General features: G+C 62.1%; 1 protein-coding gene across 6 annotated transcripts in view; it reads right to left on the reverse strand.

Moving 5' to 3' along the window:
• Positions 1-336: 336 nt before the first annotated feature.
• SNPH (syntaphilin) overlaps positions 337-18985 on the reverse strand; it is a 40449-nt gene continuing 21800 nt past the window's right edge. Inside the window, exons 3-7 of one of the 6 annotated variants that reach the window (XM_059705781.1) lie at positions 14541-14568; positions 13268-13869; positions 12534-12641; positions 7813-7962; positions 337-5026 (exon numbers count right to left, since the gene is read on the reverse strand). In XM_059705781.1, coding sequence (XP_059561764.1) covers positions 3865-5026; positions 7813-7962; positions 12534-12641; positions 13268-13449 — 1602 coding nt within the window. In that variant the 5' untranslated portion in view covers positions 13450-13869; positions 14541-14568 and the 3' untranslated portion in view covers positions 337-3864. Of the gene's footprint in view, positions 5027-7812; positions 7963-12234; positions 12319-12533; positions 12741-13267; positions 13929-14540; positions 14569-18985 lie in introns of those variants that run through there. The other 5 variants (XM_059705778.1, XM_059705782.1, XM_059705779.1 and 2 more) reach the window with 5 other exon arrangements.

Below are 18985 nucleotides of genomic sequence, written 5' to 3' on the forward strand. Positions count from 1 at the left end.
CCTGGAAGAGGGGACCAGCTTTGGACACCCCTCTCTCCGGCCAGGCTGCTGTGCACGTGCAGAACGGGCGCGAGAACTGGTGAGGGGAGGAGGAATGGATGCGCTCAGGGTCTGACATCGAGGGAGGTGCTTCTAGATGCTTTGTCTCCGCCCCCCACTGAGGGGCGGGGGGGTGGGGTGGGGGGGTTGGAGCGGAACCACCCACAGCTCATGTTCCCCTGACCTGGAGAAGACCCCTGCCAGGGGGCACGCTCTGCCTCCCACTCGGGTGGGGACAGCTTGAGCCCCCTTCACCCGCCACCTCAGAAAAAAGACATCAAGAAACAGGCTGAGGGTCGTGTGTGTTTTCATGCTTTAATTCAGAGTCGTCTGCTGCAGGTACAACTGTCTGAACAAAAGGACGAAGGAGACCAAAGTGAATGCCCCTCCCACCTCCCCCCTTCCCGGGCCCCTGAATTCTGTCAGGGGATGGCCGAGTGTGAGTGTGCACTGTGCCTGGGGTGCACTGTGCCCCCAGGTCAGAGAGGGGATCATGAGGTCCCTGGGCAAGGCCCCTCCGTAGACCTTTGCCCCGGAACCTTGTCCTTTGCCCGCCCCTCCCCAAGGCCGTCAGCTACCTGTGCTGCAGCCGGCTGGCTGAGCCAGTGGCGATTGGGAAGGTGTTCAGTGAAGCTCGAAGTCATCCCCTTGGGAGACAGGCAGTAAACTCCGCCCCGGCCGGCGAGCTCTGTGTGCGGAGTCCTGGCCCGACTCTGACTCCGGCCTGAGCCTGGACCAGAGGAGCAGCAGGGCCGCTCTGGCCCGGGCCCGACAATGAAGAAGCCACTCTTCCCTGCTGGGCTCCACGGGGCCAGCGTTTCCAGAAAGTGACTCCTGGAAACACTGTCCCGTAGGACCTAACCATCCGCCCTGGCAGAGGCTGGCGAAAGGGGGGCCCACGGATTTCTGCTCCAGAAGCGGAGGGCAGGCGGGAAAGGTCACAGCCCAACGGGAGGAGGCGTGAAGCAGACACGTGCAGAATGAGCATTCAACAGCCCCACGTCCTGTGCCCTGCATAGTCAGGGGGCAGGCCCCACTCCACCGCCGGCAGCCGCACAGGGAGCGCTGCACCTTTTGCATAGATGCGGACACTGAGCACACACACGTACACACGCAGGAGCCCTGGGGGCCACTGACCAACAGGTCCCCGGGGCTGTCTCAGGGCTGCCGGTAAGCCGCCTCCTCCACTAACACAAAGAAATGCCCGTCCACGGCTCCACCAGACCCCTCCCTCCCAAGAGAGAGGACCCTCAATGCTGAGAGCAGGGCCCCTGGGACCCAGACAGGCTAGTCTCAGGCCAGAGGAGGCACAGAGGGTGGCGGCTGGACCCACTCACCTCACCCAGAGGCCTTGGGTCCGAGCCCGGCCAGCCCTTCACCAGTGGCTTCTCCGGCGGCAGACAGTGTTGACTGTAGCCCCAGCCCTGACCACATCCACCAAAACAAGACACAACAGGAAGGCCACAGACAGCAAGACACAGACAAGAGCAGAGGGGCTATGCAGCTCCACTCAATTCCCGTGGTGAAAAATATATAGATTTTATGTTGTCAAATAGAGTCATACGTTTATTTCCTCAGCAAAGCTTTGCCTGTTTCTAAGGAGACATTATGTGGCCCGTGAGCACATGGCTCAGGAGGCTGGGTCCCGGCCAGTCCCGGCTTGGCTTTGGATTGGGCTCGTCCTGCCCCCAGGCCACGGCCCCGGCGTCCCTGGGCAGCCCGGGCCAGGCCCCAGGAGCTGGGGCTCAGTTCGGCTGGGGTGGGAGGTGCTCCACAAAGGAAGGCGGCCTGAGGCCCAGACCGAGGAGGGGGGCTTTGGAGGCACAAAGCGCGTGGCAGAGGGGGCCGCTGCCCCGACGGCTGGGCCGGCTGCCCACTCCCAGTGCATGCAGGCGCTGCCCCCGTGAGGGGAGGGCGCAGAAAGGAAGGGCAGAGCCCATGGGTCAGGCAGCGGCTTCCGGAGCAGCAGGGGTGGGCAGGCAACCTTGGCAGAGAACCAGGGTGTCCCACAGGCCAGAGGGGTGAGTGGGACACAGGGTCCCACCAACCCCAAGTGTGGGGCCTAACTCTGAAGAGTGGGTGGGACAACCAGATGGGTGTCAGCCCTGAAGGGAAAAAGGACCGGGTTTACTTTGTAAAATAATCTATATATATAAAAGGCTAAGTGACCATCCGACCGTCTGACCAGTAGCTATGACGCGCGCTGACCACTGGGGGCAGACGCTCAATGCAGGAGCTGCTGAACTGCGGTGACTTGGCAGCAGTGGTTCTCTGGTGATGCACCCTGGAACCAGGGAGGAGGGAGCCCGATTCCGGGGTGCATCACCCGAGAACTGCCCTCTCACAATCCGGGACCCCTCGGGGAATGTCAGAGAGCCAGTTTTGGCCTGATCCCCGCAGGCCAGGCCGAGGGACCCCACCTGCCAGAGGGGCCCCACTCACTCCGCAGATGCCTTTGAGCCCAGCGCTGCCCCAGGTGTGGCCAGCCGGGGAGGGACCACGGGAGGTTGGCTCCAGGGCGTGTCTGGCCTGTCTCGCCTAGTCCCGCCCCACCAGCCACCTTCTAATTAATTTCCCTTCATGTGCATGAATCTGTGTACCGGGGCACTAGTAATGGTAATAAAAGGTCAGCAGCGTTTCTGGGGGCCCTGATGTGGTCCTGGGGATGGAGGGAGGACAGTGAGCCTTCCCAGGCTGGGCTTGGGCCGGGAGCAGGGTGTCTGCGGGCTCCCCCCTCGCCCCCCACGAAACACCCAGGGCACCTGCTTTGGCTTGGATGACAACATGGCTTCAGTTCCGTCTTGCCATTCATCCTGCAGTAATTCCCCCTGAGGCACATGAGTCTAAGAGCCAGGAACCCTCACCCTAGACAGTAAGCAGCCCCCTTTCAGGAGGTCCGGATACATGAGAACCAAGCCCCCGAGTGAGCACAGTGCAAAGCAGACGTGGGGCCTGAGGCCCCAGAGAAAGTCGGGGTGCGCTCCAGGGCCGTCATGGCCTTGGCTGTCCACACCAGCTGAGGACTGCTGAGTGCAGCCCGGCCTCCCAGACCACAGGGCCTCATCTCAGGCCGGAGGGGCCCGGGCTGCCAGCCCGCCGCCTCTCCTCGTGCTGGCACCCTGGAGGGGAGCCTCCTCCCCCAGCACCGAGCCGTCTGGCTTAGCTCTCACAGGAAGCATTATCTGACGCCCAGACGTGTCAGGAGGAAAGTGGACCGCAGGGAAGGTCTGGGGCCGACAGATGCAGAACCCACACTGCCCTCTGCCCCTCTTGCCCATCTCCACCTTTCGCCCAAGTGTGGAGCAGTCTGAGGGGCTGGGGCTCCAGCCGGGCCCGGCAGTTCAGGCTCTGCTCGCAGTCCTGGGTCAGGAGCCTGCACTTTGGGTCGCAGCTGCCTGCACCTGAGGAGATAATACTGGTCCAGACGCCGGGCTGAGGGCAGGGGTGGTGTGGAGTGATCAGGGAACTGAACAGGATGTGGGGGGTGGAGGATGGGGAGACTGAAGCGGGCAACTGAGGTCCAGCCTCTCCGGCTCAGTACACCAGAGACTTCCTGAGCAGGGGCCGCCCTTGTGAAGGGCTGAGCGGAGGGGCCGGGGTGAGGACCCCCCTGCACTCGGTCCTACAGCGGGCCTCCCGCCTTTGGTCTCTCTTCCCCTCTCCCCTGTCCAGGCTCCGACGCCCAGCCCCCACACTGTTAACATCCAGAAAACACCACTTCCGAGCCCAGAACTAAGTAAGATGATGCCCCACGGGGATGGGCGAGAGGGAGGACGGCACCCCGACATTCGGGTCAGGCCGCCCGAGCCCCTGGCCAGGAAGGCCTCAGAGCTGGGAGCCGCCGGCGGGGCTGGGGCCCGGCTGGCTCAGCGAGCGGCAGCTGATCCTGCGGATGGAGTGCAAGGCCACCGTGCAGCAGCCCCGCAGCAGGGAGCTGATGTTGTAAACGGGCTGGCCCTGGCGCCGCTGGGAGCGGCAGAGCCAGGCCACTGTGGGGACCGCGGGCACCACCACGGCCAGCAGGTCGACAATGTAGTGGCGGCTCCAGTAGCTCTTGGGCTCGGCCGCCTCCTCCTCCTCCTCCACGGGGCACGCCACGCTCACCGACAGGCCGGGGTTGGGGTTGGCACCGGGCCGGTGTGGGGTCGGCCCGCGGGTGATGGGCTCCGGGGCCTCAAGCTCATCACCCACCGTCACCACCACCGCTGAGTTGGGGTCTCTGGGCCCTGGGGGGTGGGGCTCCGGCTCCGGGCACCTGCCCCCCGACTCGGGACCCGTCCCGCAGACCTGGGCCTGGGTCACCTTCTCCAGGATGGTGTCGAGGTCAGGCTGGTACTGCAGCGAGTCTGTCTGGATGGCGCGCTCCTGCATGCAGCTGGCCTGCACGCCGGCCTCCATGCCGCACAGCAGCTTCTCGTAGGTGCTGCTGGCCGGGCAGCGGGGCCCCAGGCTGAAGGAGCTGGGCAGCGAGGCCTCCTCGGGGCCGCAGTCCACCCCCGACGACAGCAGGCTGCTGGCCTCCAGCACGTCCGTCCGGCTCATGGCGTCATCGTTGGCCGCGAAGCCACTGTCAGCCCCGTCCTCCGTGGAGGAACCAGGGTGGTCCCCGGGGGGCTGGTCCCCGCAGACGGCCGGGTCGCTCAGCTTGGTGTAGGTGGAGCTGCGGGTGAGGGAGCGGGCGGGGGAGCCGCCTGCTGACTCCCCGGCGCCGTCCTCCTTGGCCGTGCCGTTCTGGGCCACCTCCATGCTGTGCAGCAGCGTCTCCAGCTTCTTGTTCTGGATGTTGATGTCCATGAAGTACTTCTGCAGCCCCTTGTCCTTGTCCATCAGGTTGTTCTTGACGGTGTCGATGACCTGCTTGAGCTGCTTGATCTCCTTGCGGGCCTCCTTCAGGGCCAGCTGGGCTTCCACGCGATGGCACTCCTCCTCGATCCAGTCCTCCTGCATGCGCGACAGCTGTGTCTTCAGGTCGTCGATCTCCGTGTCCCTGTGGCGGGCGAGACCCATGCTCACTGCTGGCCTGGCACCGCCACCAGGGGGACAGGTCAGGAGGGGGCCGCCACACGGACAGACGGCCTGTGCCGCCGGCTCACAGAGCGAAAACCAGGATCTACTCAATGCTCCTTCCTTCTCCTTACTCCCCAGGGTGAGGGGGTGGGGGAGGGCCAAGCGGTAAAGACAGGGGAGGCCTCCTCCCCGAGGGAGGGGGCGGGAGGGAGCGGGGAGAAGAAATGGGGCAAGGGACAGCACGGCATCCCACCCCCTCTGGGCCGTAATGCAAAGGCCCGTCCACGTTTAAATCCATCACCTGCAGAGCAGAGCAGACGGTAAAGAGTCTCAGTTTCAAGGTGCTCCTGCTATAAAAACCCAAGGCATCCTTAAAAATCTTAATGTACAACCACAGAAGGAAACCTACGATCTGCTCTATGGGAAGGGATGTGGCCTCCTGTTTGGCCGGCTTTAAATGACCACCTGCAACATGGGGGCTGGAGGCGGGAGGGGAGGAGGAGGAAGCTGGTAATTCCACATCTTCCCTCAAGAGGAGGGAGAAGGGGGCAATCAGAGGGGAACGATGAAACAGGGTGGCACTCTTTCATCTGGGGGGACATTTCTGTTTTATATCTACTGTAAAGAGGAAAGCCAAAAAAAAGGCAAAAAAGGGCAAAAAAGGCACGCAGCCACTCCTGAGGGAAGAGGCAAGTGCCAGGTGAACCCGACAGTCAGCAGACCCTTGTCCAGAAACTCTCGGGCTGTAAGTCCCTGAGCTGACGATGACTTGGGGGGCGTGGGGGAGGGAGGTGAGTTCGACAAAGATGCCATCAAGCCCAGAGCTCACACCAGACGGACCAGAGCCGTGAGAAAGCAGTGAGCCTGGAGCCGGCCTGGGGTCCCTCCCTCAGCACACCCCTCGGTGACACGGCCACACGCAGCCGCCGGCCGGCGTTCGTGCAAATGCAGCCCACAAGCGGCACAACGTCACTTTGGGGTTCTCGATCCCATTAGAACGACAGTCCCAGATCAGGCTTCGTTTATTTTCAAAGTGAGATCGGAAATGCCGCTCAGGAAGTGGGCCCAGGAATCGCAGCCGCAGGGTGCCCGGGGGCCTGGGTCACTGGAGGGGACAGACCGCTGACGGGACACAGCTCAGAGAGGCAGCAACAGCGATGCCAGCAGGTATGGGGGTGCTCGCCCTTCACTCCTCAGGGGGGGGGCTCATCCCACGGGGACCCTCCTCACTGACATGGAGCCCAGGGAGGAAGAGTGAGTTTGGAAGAAGGAGCTGGGCATGCTCAGCTCTGCGGGCACCTGCCCCCTCTCCTTGCAGCCGGCAGGGTCCCTGGGACTGTGGCTTCCCAGTCTTGCCTGGGGCTTTATTTTTGAACTGGGCCCTAAAGGATAAGTTTGCCAAGAAAGTCAGATGGGGAAAGGCCATCCCAGCAAGTGGGGACACAGCCTCCGAAACCACAGGGTGTAAAAGATTACTGAGAGGGAGGCGACCGCTAGAACGGCAGCAGCAAACTGGATACACAGAGCGTGGAGTGAAGCCGGTGATGAACGGCCACAGGTTCCCGCAAGGGTAGCAGGCGGGGAGCGGCCAGGGGTTAGGTGTAGGCCCTCCACGGCAGGGCACGCTGCCTGCTCAGAGCCGCAGGCCGGCTCTCGAAGCTGTGAGAGGGGCCGCCTCCTTCCTGAGACCTCTGTGCAGACAGCCCAGGGCATCGTTGAGGGGAAAGAAAAACAGAAACCCCAGCCCTGCCGACAAGGAGGCCCAGAGTGCCGCCTGCAGCTGCCACGGTTCGAGGAAGAGGTGGCGTGCGAACTGTGTGCTTCCCGTGACCTCAGTGCCCGGGACCGACAAGTCTGTAGAGACAGAGAGTCATGGTTCCCAGGGGCTGCGGGGATGCAGAGAAGCGGACATGACTGCTGCTGGGAGTGGGTTCCTTTCTGGGGTGAAATGTTCTGGAATTGGATACTGTGATGGTTGCAGAGTTCTGTGACTATAACAGAAACAATAGATTGTGTGGCATGTGATTTACAACCAACAGAGTTGTTATATGTGAAAAGGAGATGAAGGAAGGCCTGGTCGTGGGGGCTGGCCCCGCCCTCCAGTGCCCCGGAGCGCCCGCAGCCGCAGCTCCCGGTGGGCTGCACATCAAAATCAACGCAGTCGGAGACGATGGTGGAGGCGAGGAGGAGGTCGGAGGGCGGCCCTGAAGATGAGGCCACCGGCCTGGACAGGGGGAGGCCAAGCATTGGCCCTCAGGTCTGGAGAACGCACTTAGGGGGCCCGAGGGGGTCCTGGGAGACCCCTGGGCCGGGGAGGAGCTCACAGATTTCTCCTGACTAAACAGCATCTATAACGGACGAGGAGGACGGCTCTGGGGCCGGAACTGGTGGGTCAGGAGTCCCCTGGGCACGAGCAGGGCCAATGGGCTGCTCCTCCCTCACAGAGAAGGAAGGCCGGGAAGACAGCCCTGCCCAGGAGGGAAGGAGCCAGGGAGAAGTGGCCAGAGGGGCTGCCGGCTAGACCCGGGAGAGCCCTGCCCTGGGGGGAAGTCCGACAAGCCCTCCTGGGAGAAACTGCTCCTGGCCTGGCCCAAGCAGCTTCCTGAGGTCAAAGACAGCAGCTCAGCGGGGACAGGGACCCGCAGGGGCTCTGGGAATGGGCTCCCCAAGCCGCTCCCTCCTCCCAGCGATGCCCAGGGCCCTGGTGCCTCGGAGTGCGGAGCGTGCCCCCGGGCTGCCAAGGGCTGCCCCTGGCCACCTGCTCACCGGTCCTGGAGCCGGTCCTGCGTGTCCTTCAGCCTGGCCTTCAGGTGCCGGATGCACACCTCCTTCTGCTGCAGCGGCGTCAGGTACTGCTCCGGGGTGGGCGGCTTGATGCCGTGGTTGTCGCTGCACAGCATGTACTTCATGGAGCGCCTGCAAGGGGGCGCTCGTCAGCCAGGGGGACGGAGAGCAGAGCCAGGGGTAGGCCCGTGCCTCCAGGGAGCAAGAGGATGCCAGCCCCACCACCCAGGTCCACGGCCACCAGGGCTCCAGGCCAGGCCTCCCGGACAGGCCCCCGTGGGCCCCAGGACACCCCGCCCTCTTCTGGAAGGTGGGCTTTATCAGAGCTCTTCGGAGTGAAAACCACAGCGTCAGGTGGGGAGCCCCGGCTCCACTAGTTGGGGGTGGGGAGACATACTGCAGGGCACACTGACACCACCTCCATCAGTCCAATCCCAGAGAGCTCAGGCGCCCAGTCTCCCAGCCCGAGAACGAGGCTGGGGGTGGGGCCTCTCCCTCCTCGAACCCACACACACACTCACTGGGCGTGCACATCGGAGCACACGGACTCCCAGTCCATTTGCGCCTGCATGTCCACAGACATGAGTACACACCCATGCCCACGCATCCCCACCCTCTCTCTGCGGGCACAGGCACATGTGAGGACACCATGCATGGATTCATACAAGTGCACGCCCCCTCTCTGGGGCACATGTGAACACACATGTGGACACGGCTGGCTCTGACCCGATGTACCCGAGGTGGCAGCGGCTGGCTGTGCACTGCTCCGGAGGCCACATGCTCCCAGCACGAGGTGGCACAGGCGTGTGTATGGTGGGTGCACCCTGGTCCCACCCGTGTAGAGGAGGGAGGGTCAAGGCTTTCACCCCGAGCAGCTTCCCAAGAGGGCACCCCAATTCCACCAACAGAGCCTGGCCCGGCCTCCTCGGTTCCCAGCTTCCTGCCTGCTGGTGGTTCTGTTCATGAATCCCTCCTCCCCGCTTGGGTCTTGGCTGAACACCCTGGGCAGGTTTTTCAAACAACTTGGCAGGGGACTTGCTGCCCCCCAACTCAGCTCCTTTGGGGCTGGGGGCTCCAGGTCTAGGGAGGGACGATGGCATGCGAGGGGCCTGGAAAAGCAGGCCGGGGAGGGCCACTGCTGCAGCACCAAGTCACTCCTGTTTTCTGTGACGAGGGGCAGAGGTGGCGTGGGGTGGAGCTCAGGGTGCCTCTCTGGTGGCGCAAGAAATCTCTTTCCAAAAGACAAGCAAGCCAGCAGAGCCCCGCGGCCCCACGCACTGGCCCTGTGGGCTCCTGGACCCTGCAAGGACTGCTGGGGACACAGCTCTGTGGCGAGTGAAAGGTCTCCTCCCCATGCCTGGAGGAGGGGAACCAGGGTGAGTTACGCTAGTAAGTGCTGAGGCTGAGAGAGGAAGCAACTCCTTTAACCTTTCCATTTGCTTTCATGAGTGTTTCCCCAATATAACATTTAACACTTGCACATTTCAGTCACTAGCTCTATCTTTGTGGGAAAACATTTATACACAGGGAGACTGTACTATAATCCAAGCCTCTCCGCTCTTCCCTCAGAGCCCAGCGATCGGAAGGGAGGCCACCACACGGGCCCTGCTCGCCCGCAGCAGGCTCTCCGAGGGCAGCAGGCTCTCTGTGGGCGAGAGGACCCTTCCCCAGCAGAGGTCAGCCTCCGGGCTGGGACCGCCCCGGGGCTGCAGGTATGACATGCATTACAAATATCTGCTACTGAAAGGAAAAATACTAAAGTTGTCAATTATGAACTTTAAAAAATTTAAGTGGCCCAGCTGGTGTTGCTCAGTGTTGAGCATCACCATGAACTAGGAGGTCACGGTTTGATTCCCAGTCAGGGCACACGCTTGGGGTGCAGACTCGGTCTACAGTAGGGGGTGTGCAGGAGGCAGCCAATCAATGATTCTCATCATTGATGTTTCTATCGCTCTCTCTCCCTCTCCCTTCCTCTCTGAAATCAAGCCTATATAATAAAAGAGAAACATGCAGATTAACCATCACTCTGCCACTCTGCTACACCCACCAGCCAATCAGAGTGACTATGCAAATTAAACCAACAAAGATGGCGGTTAATTTGCATATGCAGGCATAGAGCGAAGACTGAAGACGACTGAAGATGGCTGCGGCCAAAGAGCTGGAGCGAGCAGGAAGCTTGGGTTGCTCCCGGTGACGGAGGAAGCCAAGCTTCCCACCGGCCCTGGACTCCGCTCAGGAGGGGCTGGGGCCAGGGGGCCTGGGGGCCTGGGTCACTGGGGGAAACCCAGGCTTCCATCCAGCCCTGGCCTCCGCTCAGGGGGGGCTGGGGAAAAAAAAAAAAGGAGGGGCTGGGAGCAACCAGAGCAGAGAAGCCAAGCCTCGCTGCTTTGGCCAGACCAAAGGCCTGGGTCCTGGATGCCAGAGGAAAACTGGTGCTGGCAGCCAGGCGAAGGAAAGCCTATTGCATGAATCTTTGTGCAATGGGCCACTAGTACAAAGATATTTTAAAAAATAGTTATTAACTAATCAGAACTGCATCTAGGCTGGCTGGTGTGGCTCAGAGGTTGAGTGTTGACCTATGAACCAGGAGGTCATGGATTAATTCCTGGTCAGGGCACATGCCCAGGTTGTGGGTTCAATCCCCAGTAGGGGGCGTGCAGGAGGCAGCTGATCAATGATTCTCTCTCATCGATACTAATAAAAGGTTAATATGCTAATTAGATTGGACATTCGGGATATCCTTCCAGACAAAGCCATGGTGGCAGGGGCCGAGGCAGGGGAGAGCAGTTAGGGGTGATCAGGCAGGCAGGGGAGCAGTTAGGGGTGATCAGGCAGGCAGGGGAGAGCAGTTAGGGGTGATCAGGCAGGCAGGGGAGAGCAGTTAGGGGTGATCAGGCAGGCAGGGGAGCAGTTAGGGGTGATCAGGCAGGCAGGGGAGAGCAGTTAGGGGTGATCAGGCAGGCAGGGGAGCAGTTAGGGGTGATCAGGCAGGCAGGGGAGCAGTTAGGGGTGATCAGGCAGGCAGGGGAGCAGTTAGGGGTGATCAGGCAGGCAGGGGAGCAGTTAGGGGTGATCAGGCAGGCAGGGGAGAGCAGTTAGGGGTGATCAGGCAGGCAGGGGAGAGCAGTTAGGGGTGATCAGGCAGGCAGGGGAGCAGTTAGGGGTGATCAGGCAGGCAGGGGAGAGCAGTTAGGGGTGATCAGGCAGGCAGGGGAGCAGTTAGGGGTGATCAGGCAGGCAGGGGAGCAGTTAGGGGTGATCAGGCAGGCAGGGGAGCAGTTAGGGGTGATCAGGCAGGCAGGGGAGCAGTTAGGGGCGATCAGGCAGGCAGGCAGGTGAGTGGTTAGGAGTCAGCAGTCCCGGATTGCAAGAGGGATGTCCGACTGCTGGTTTAGGGATTGGGCCTAAACTGGCAGTCGGACATCCCCCGAGGGGTCCTGGATTGGAGAGGGTGCAGGCCGGGCTGAGGGACCACCCCCTGCATGCACGAATTTTGTGCACCAGGCCTCTAGTCATTGATGTTTCTATCCCTCTCTCCCTCTCCTTTCCTCTCTCTGAAGATGGATGCATACACTTTAAAATGTAAGTGTACGCATCCGTCTTCCTCATGCCCTGTGTTCTGGAGTGTGGTTACAAACAGAATGCTGGGGCATGGGTCCTGCACACGTGTGTCAACCCATCATTCGTGTGTCATGCTGGACAACACTGAGAACTGTTGCCTCAGCACAACCCGAACATCACTTCACATAAATGACACGCTCTCCACTGGAACGGGCAGACGAGTCCTCCCAGCAGGTGCGTTGGCCACAGGGCTGCAGGCCGTCTTCCGGCCACGACTCTCACGGAGGACCAAAGCCCCACCGACGGCCGTTACCAGTGTCGGATGGAGATGTGGGGATGGGAAGTGACCAAACCCCAAGTCCACAGTCTTCTGCCTCCCCCAGCATTTCAACGCTGGGGATAGGCTTGTGCCATCGTCCCAGCTCGAACTCCCTGGTCTTCGAGGACCCACGGCTCCCCTTGCCCTGCCTCCCAGCCCGATCCTGCTTCTCAGGTCTCTGCTCGCCTTTCCTGAGGGCACAACTCAGCCTTTCTCCCCCACTTTGCTTTCCAGACCTGCTCACCTCTGCCACCCTCATGGTGCCCCCCAGGAAAGCAAGCGGCAGAAGCTGCGAGGTGCCCAACGCCATGCCCGGGAGCACATGGCTCTGTCCGACCTGGGCCCGCACATCACCCAGCTCCACAGGGAGGCGCACACAGGATCCCCGGGGAGCGGTCCCCGTCAGGAACATGAGTGGGGGGCCGGGGGGTGGGGCTTTGGGCTTTCCCCGTTTTCCTTCCTGGGCATCAGCCCGCTGCCTGGAGGTGTGGGAGCCACATGTGATGAGGACAAGAGCTACACACCGAGGAGGGTGAGCAGGAAGGCAGGAGGCGGCCTCTGACATGCAGAGAGCTGCCGCCTGTGGCGCCTGGTCCTGAAAGCATCCCTCCTCGTGGGCCTAGGACACTGTCTTTGGAGACTCACAGCTGGACATATCACACCCATTTCACAGACACAAGAACTGAGGCTCAGAGAGGACATGACCTGCTTGGGGTCGGACAGCCAGGGAGTGTGGGGGTGTTAGGACACCCACGCCCCGCCCCCCAGGGTACCCAGGCTCCCAGGCAGCTGGGCCAGGCCAGGCTGGAGGGGGGGTCGGTACCTGGGCGTGGGGCTACCATCGCTGCCCTTGCAGGAGCCCGAGGTGCTGCTGCCGCTGAGAGAGGAGGTGCCGTAGGCGTCCCGCATGCTCACGGGCGGAGAGGTGCGCCTGGAGGCGGGAAGAAGGGGCAGGTGCTCGTTCTGGCTGGTGGGCAGCTGCGGACACTGGGCGAGCACTGCCAGGCCGCTGCGGCCCAAAGCGCCCCCACTGCGGGGTCACCGCCGGGAGAGAAGCAGAGGAGAATCGGGGATGCACAGACAGGGTGACAGAACAGACAGTGCAAATCAAGATGGAAAACCAGAAGGAGGCCGGTCCTCCTGACTCCCCAGGGCAGGAATGGAGGCTGGACAGGGCTGCAGGCCAACGGGGGGGTGGGTGGGGGGGGAAATGAGCCCTTAAAGGGTCCCCAAGCCCAGAGGAGGAGGTCCTGCATGGACCGAGAAGAATGGGGCAGGCGGGAGGAGACAGGAGGGAGCTGCGTGGAGGACGGCGTGACATCCCTCTAACGGTGAAGGTCAAACAGCACTGATGGGGGCAGGAACCCCACGGCGTGTGCCTTCAGAGAACTTTACACCCACCGCGCCAGGCGAGCCCTAAGCAGTTCCAGGAGGAGCGAGTGTCAGCAGCCCATTGTAGAGATGGGAAAACGAGGGAAATGCCTTGCAAGGGGGTGGCAGAGTGGGGACACCCCTCCCGTCCTCTGAGGCCCAGGTCTGGGTCAGGGGCAGACTCACCTGCGGGATCCAGCAGAGGCCCGTCGACTGCCCTGCAGGGACATGGCCATGAGGCTGCGGGTCCGGGTGAGGGGTGGGATGGGTGGTGTCCCCGGGGCTGAGGAGAGAGGGCGCATTGGGGGGGCCGCGGCGAGGGCCGGGCCGGGCCACGTCATCCTCTCGCTGGGGCCGCTGCCCGGCATGGCTTCTCCTTTCACCCTTCAGCAGGGCACCCAGGACGGAGCAAGGGCCTGGCAGGCCAGGCTCTGGCCGCAGCTGGCTCCGGGCACCCGACTTAAAATGACTGGCAGAGCCTCAGGGCAGCCAGAGATCATCAGTCCAACCCCGTGCTCTCCAGGTGGGCGACCGTGGGCACGGAGCAGAGGCCTCGCCCAAGGTCACACAGGCATCGGCAGCGCCGCCCGACCCCCGGCAGCACCGAGTCCTCTACGCTACATGCCGGCCCCCCGGGTCCCTGACACTCAGACCCCGGTCCGCCCTCCTCAGCGGGGGCTGCAGGCTGGAGGCTCCCGGAGCAGGACCAGGACCCCCAAATTACGCTGGGCTAGTCTTGGCGTCACCTTCCCAGAGTGCCTGCTGGCGTGTGGCTCGGGGCTTCCCGTCTACAGGGGAGACAAGACAGACCAACAGACCAGCACACGTGTAGAAAGACATATGGATACACACGGTCATGAAAAGGCACCATGCCCGACATTCCATGTGAACATGCTCGGGGACCTGCGCACGGTGCAGGACATGCAGCGGCCCTCCCGCACACGTGCTGCACACGCATGCCCGCACCCATGCAGGAGCGCGTGCTGAGCCTGCCGTGCACAGGAGCTCAGGCGCAGGCTCGGAGCGGGTGAGGGCTGGGCGGTGGGAGCAGAAGCCCCCCCGGGTGTCTCAGGGGCTGGGCCCAGCAGAAAGGGACTGTGCCTGCAGAGGCCCACCCTCGGTCCTCTTGACAGTGGGTAGGGGGACGCAGGCCCCTGGCTCCGGCCTAGGAGTCACTAGGCCCCTCTCCTGGGACCCTACAGGGGCTTAAGGAGGGGAGGCCCCAGGCCAGGCGGGGTGTGAGCTGCTGTGGGGAGGCGGCTGCCTGGGCCCTTGCAGCCAACATGCGAGTCCTGTGCCGGCTCCAGAGGCCCGTCCCCTCCTTCCACGCTCAGGGCAGTGGCCGGGTCACAGGAGACTCGCCGAGGACGCCGGGCCCCAGACCCGCCCCCATGCCGGGAAACAAGCATTCACCCACCCCGCTCCTCGTCTCAGACCCCAGGCCGAGCATGTTACGTACATTCCGCCATCGACGCCTCCCAACAACCCTAAGAGGAAGTGCTGTGGTTAGTCCCTTTACGGGTGAGGAGTCCGAGGGAAGGCACGGGCCCAAGTCACACCCAGTGGTGGCTGGGCCAACACCAGGCGCTCGGGGGCTGGACCTCGAACCCTGGAGTCCCCGGGCCAGGGCACCACCCCTTCCCGCGTCACGGCCCCCGGGGAGCCTGGCCATCCTGGCCGGCGGTGGGGCTGCCTCCTGAGCAGACAAAGGCGCTCCTCAGTGGCCTGTTTCCTGGCTGTGACACAGATGCGGCCTGTCCCCTGGACGGCCAGACACAGCCAGCATTGTCCGCACGAGGTGTCAGGTGCCGGCGCAGGAGCCTCCGACACCAGGCCTGTCACCTGAGCTGCTCGCCCTTGGTTGGTGACGCGGCCCACCCATCACGCCCCGTCACCCAGGCAGGGCCTTCTGGGACCGTAGGGCCGGACCTGGGGGAGGAACCATGGGACAGAGGCTGGGGCAACAACGGTGCCCCCACACTTGTCAGGAAGCCGCCAGTGGCCGCCTGCCGCCTGCCTCCGGAGCACAGGAGGGCTGGGCCGGGCGCAGCTGGGCGGGGCTGGGGCTGATGGTCCTTCCTCCTTGGGGGGGGGGGGCGGCCGGGGGGGGGGGGAGGGGCGGGCCAAGGCTTCTGGGACCACCTGCCGGGGACTGGGGTCTGAACCCCGTGTGGCCAAGTGACTGTGCAGAGTGCGTTTGTGTGCCAAGCCCATGTCTTCAGAGATCAACCTTCCAGGCCGCAGGGTTTGTGATCACATTTTGGCCAAGGGCACATGGCTGCAGGTCTGACAGACCTGGTTGCTACCTCCCGCCAGCCGGCTTCACCGGCATCGTCCCCATCCCCGCCTCCCTCTGCTTTGGGAGGGGGCAAAGCGGAGGCTGTGGCTCCAGGAGGACCTCTCAGCAGAGGCAGGACTCAGATCTGAGCATGCGCCGCGCTCCTCCAGGCCGGCTGGGATGCGTGTTGCTAAGTAGCTTGGGTGGGAAAGGCCAAGTGGAATTCTAGTCCCAGGTCCTGGGAGGCAGGCAGATGCCTGGGCTGCCTGGGAGTGCGTGTGGCCTCGGTACAATGAGGGCCTTGTCCCAGCTGTCCCTCCCCTACCTTGCTTGGCAACCCCACGCCTCCCCCTCTTGAGCTCCTTCCTTCCTTTCTGACAGGAGGGTGGGAGAGGGGGGTGGCGGGGTGGGAAGGGGACTGCGTTTGTACCTGGATAAAGCCCACAGTCTCCTGGGAGGCCAGGGCCAGCCACTCATCCGGGGCAGAGGGGAAGTGGCGTTTCCCGTGCTGGGACGGGACCTTGCAGGCAGGCGTCCTCAGGGGAGGGCAGAAGTCACCCAGGCCCAAGGCAGCCACCTTTCTAGGATCCTGTTCAGAAGTCCCAGTGTGGGGCCTGTGCGCTCTCAGCTCCTCCCTCCCCTCCACGCCCGAGAGAAGGCGGGTTGCCATGGCATTTGTCACCATGCTGCCTGCTGGCCCAGAGTCCCCAGGTGGCCAGAGGCTGCCACTGGAACGGAGGGTGGAAAGGAAACCCTTAGCCATGGGTCACAGTCTCTCATCATGTCAACCCCAAGTAACTCCAGCCCCTTCTCCCTCCTGCCTCCCTCCAGTTCCCCACCTGCCAGACCACGGTGCCCTGCCGAACCCAAGCCTGTGGCCAGTCCCTCACACGCCCAGCATTTCCTGAGGACCCACTGGGGGGCCTGGGGGATACAGGAGGATCTAGGGAACAGCAGAGGGAAGATGCAGGAATAGAGTCCAACAGATGTGGGCCCAAATCCCAGCTCTGTCGCCTGCAGCCGCAGGCCTCCTCATCTGTCCGTGGGGCTGTGCCAGAAGGCGCCTCCTGTGGTCACTGTGAGAATGACACGGGATATTGCACGGGTGGGGCTGAGCCCAGGGCCCATCACCCGACAACCCTCACAAAGGGGAATGCCAGTCAGTTAGAAGGGCATCACTGCAATGCAATGTGACCCTCAGAACAGAAACGCACCCAAGGCGTAATGGCGGCCTCAGGAAGGCCAGGGGAAGCTGCTCTAAAAAGAAATGTGCACGGGGCCCTGAAGGATGAGTAGGAGTTCACCAGGCAGGGAAAGTGAGCAGGAAGCAAGAGGCCCGGGCAAAGGCACAGCTGCTCAGGACACGAGGGGCCTGGTGAGGGCCGAGTCACAGCGGGGGGTGGGGGGGGGGTGGCGAGGTTGCAGGAGAAGGCGGGGCCCGGCCACGCTGTGCGGCATCAGCCAGGGTCTCGCCCGCCCTCTGAGCATAGGAGGTCACGGAGGAACACCATCAGACTTGCATTTTAGAAAGCCCGGTGGGCAGGGGGCCCTTGTGGAGTGTGGCTGGGAAGGGACAAGAGTAGAGGCAGGGAGATGAGGCAGGAGGTTATCAAAAACCCCAGGTAAGAATGAGAAGGGCCCCGGTCAGGGCGGCAGCGGGAGCGATGGACAAGAGGGCCAGAAACTCCCTCAAAATTCACCAGAGGTGCCCGATTAAGTAAAGGTCAGGGCAAAACTCTTAACCCCGGAGTCCAGGGCCCTCTCACCTGTACCCTTCCCCCTGCTCTCAGCTGCCTGCTATTCCCCCCCTCTGCACCGCGCCCATTCTTTGCTCCCACAGCTCTGCCTGGGCTGTTCGACCATCCTGCACCCCCCCTCCCACCCCACCGCCTTGTCCCCACGCACACACCACACGCTGGGACACCTCCCATCACTTACTGTCATGATCACTTGCATGCCAGGCCTGGGGTTGGAACACCACCCTCTGGGGAGTTTCATACAAATGAACACAACCAACACACAACTGTACATAACACAATGGCTGAAACAGGCACGTTTGCTAAGCCCAGGGGTTGGATTAGATGGTCTGAGACGCTTCCAGAGCCAACCTTTTCCGATTCTGTAATTCCAGGGCTGTTACTGAAGCAATTGACCCTCGTCATGCTTTCCCACCTTCAATCACTAAGGCTCCAGGTTTCAGTTCCCACAGCTGTAGAATCAGGACGCTGCATCCTTTAAAGACACTATGGCATTTCACTCCACCAGCAAGTCACGGGGGAGAAGCCAGGCACTCGGGTTAATCTAATATTCTAGCTAAGTGAAAGTCCCTGCACAACCTATAAATTATCCTTTTTCAAAGAATTAGCCATCAAGAAAGAAGAAAGCTATCCTAAAACCCAGCCAGGGAACAGAACAATCTGCGACTGGTGACTCACGCCTCTGACAGCTGTGAAAACCAGAGCCTTGCAACCAGCAGAACAGAACTTGGGGAGGGGGTCTCCTCTCTGCCCAGGCAACGCGGGAATGCAGAACACCCCGCGGCAGAGCGCCTGGTGCTCCCAGAGTGCGGATGTGGAGAGACCTGGGAGGAGAGAGAGCTGCCTGGGAGCGTGCCAAGAGGCCACGGGGATCGCAGAGGGTTGTGCTCTGAGGGCTACTCACAGCGGAGTTCAGTGACCCTTCCACTGGCTTCGCAACCTGACCAGCCACCCCGCTCCTCGGTGCTACCAGCCAAACCCAGGGCCTCCCTTCCTGGGCCTGGGAAAGAGGCAGTGGCGGCGTTTCTCCAGCCGGCTTTCTGGTCCTGCCCGAGCTGCCCTCCGAGCTGGAGCCATGGGTGGGAGCCACTGGACGCCTCCTCTCACCATGGCAACCCCGGCTCAATGGCAGGGCAGACCCACCACTGGGCCAATGCTGTCTGGGTTCCTAGGGCAACCAGGACAGGACCGAGGGCTGAGGTGCTGCGGCACAGAACTCTCTGGGAGTCAGACTCGTGTCTGGGAACCACCCAACGAACCTGCCGCCGGGGCTGCTGAGGGGTGAGCTCGGGCCACCTGCCCCACTGCACCTCGTCAGGTATGAGTCCTACATATGGACGATCTACAGGAAGACGGCTTTTTATTTATTTATTTTACTTTTAAAAAATTATTTAAAAAATATTTTTGTTGATTTTAGAGAGTAAAGAAGAGGAAGAGAGAGAGAGCAAAACATCAATGATGACAGGGAATCATTGATCGGCTGCCTCCTGCACGCCCCCTGGGCACCTCACCTCCTGGTTCATAGGTGGACGCTCAACCACTGAGCCGGGCTGGTCGGGCAGGAACTGGCTTTTTAAAGAGGGACTTGCAGATTAAAAACCGATGTCATATACAGTTCCCACAATGAGATACTCTCTCACATCCGCTAGGATGGCTATGATAAAAAAAGATGGGCAAGCCTGGGTGAGAATGTGAAGAAACCGGAACCTTCATGCATCGCGGGTGGGAGTGTAAAGTGGTTCAGCTGCTGCGCAAAACCGTCTGGCGGTTCCTCAAAAGTTACACGTAGAATCCCACGACGCAGCAATTCCCGCAGTGGGCACGTGCCCTGAGGAGCGGGAGAAGGTGTTCACACAGAAACCTGCACAG

Source organism: Myotis daubentonii, chromosome 8 (genome assembly GCF_963259705.1).
Source record: "Myotis daubentonii chromosome 8, mMyoDau2.1, whole genome shotgun sequence".
Lineage (NCBI taxonomy): Eukaryota > Metazoa > Chordata > Mammalia > Chiroptera > Vespertilionidae > Myotis > Myotis daubentonii.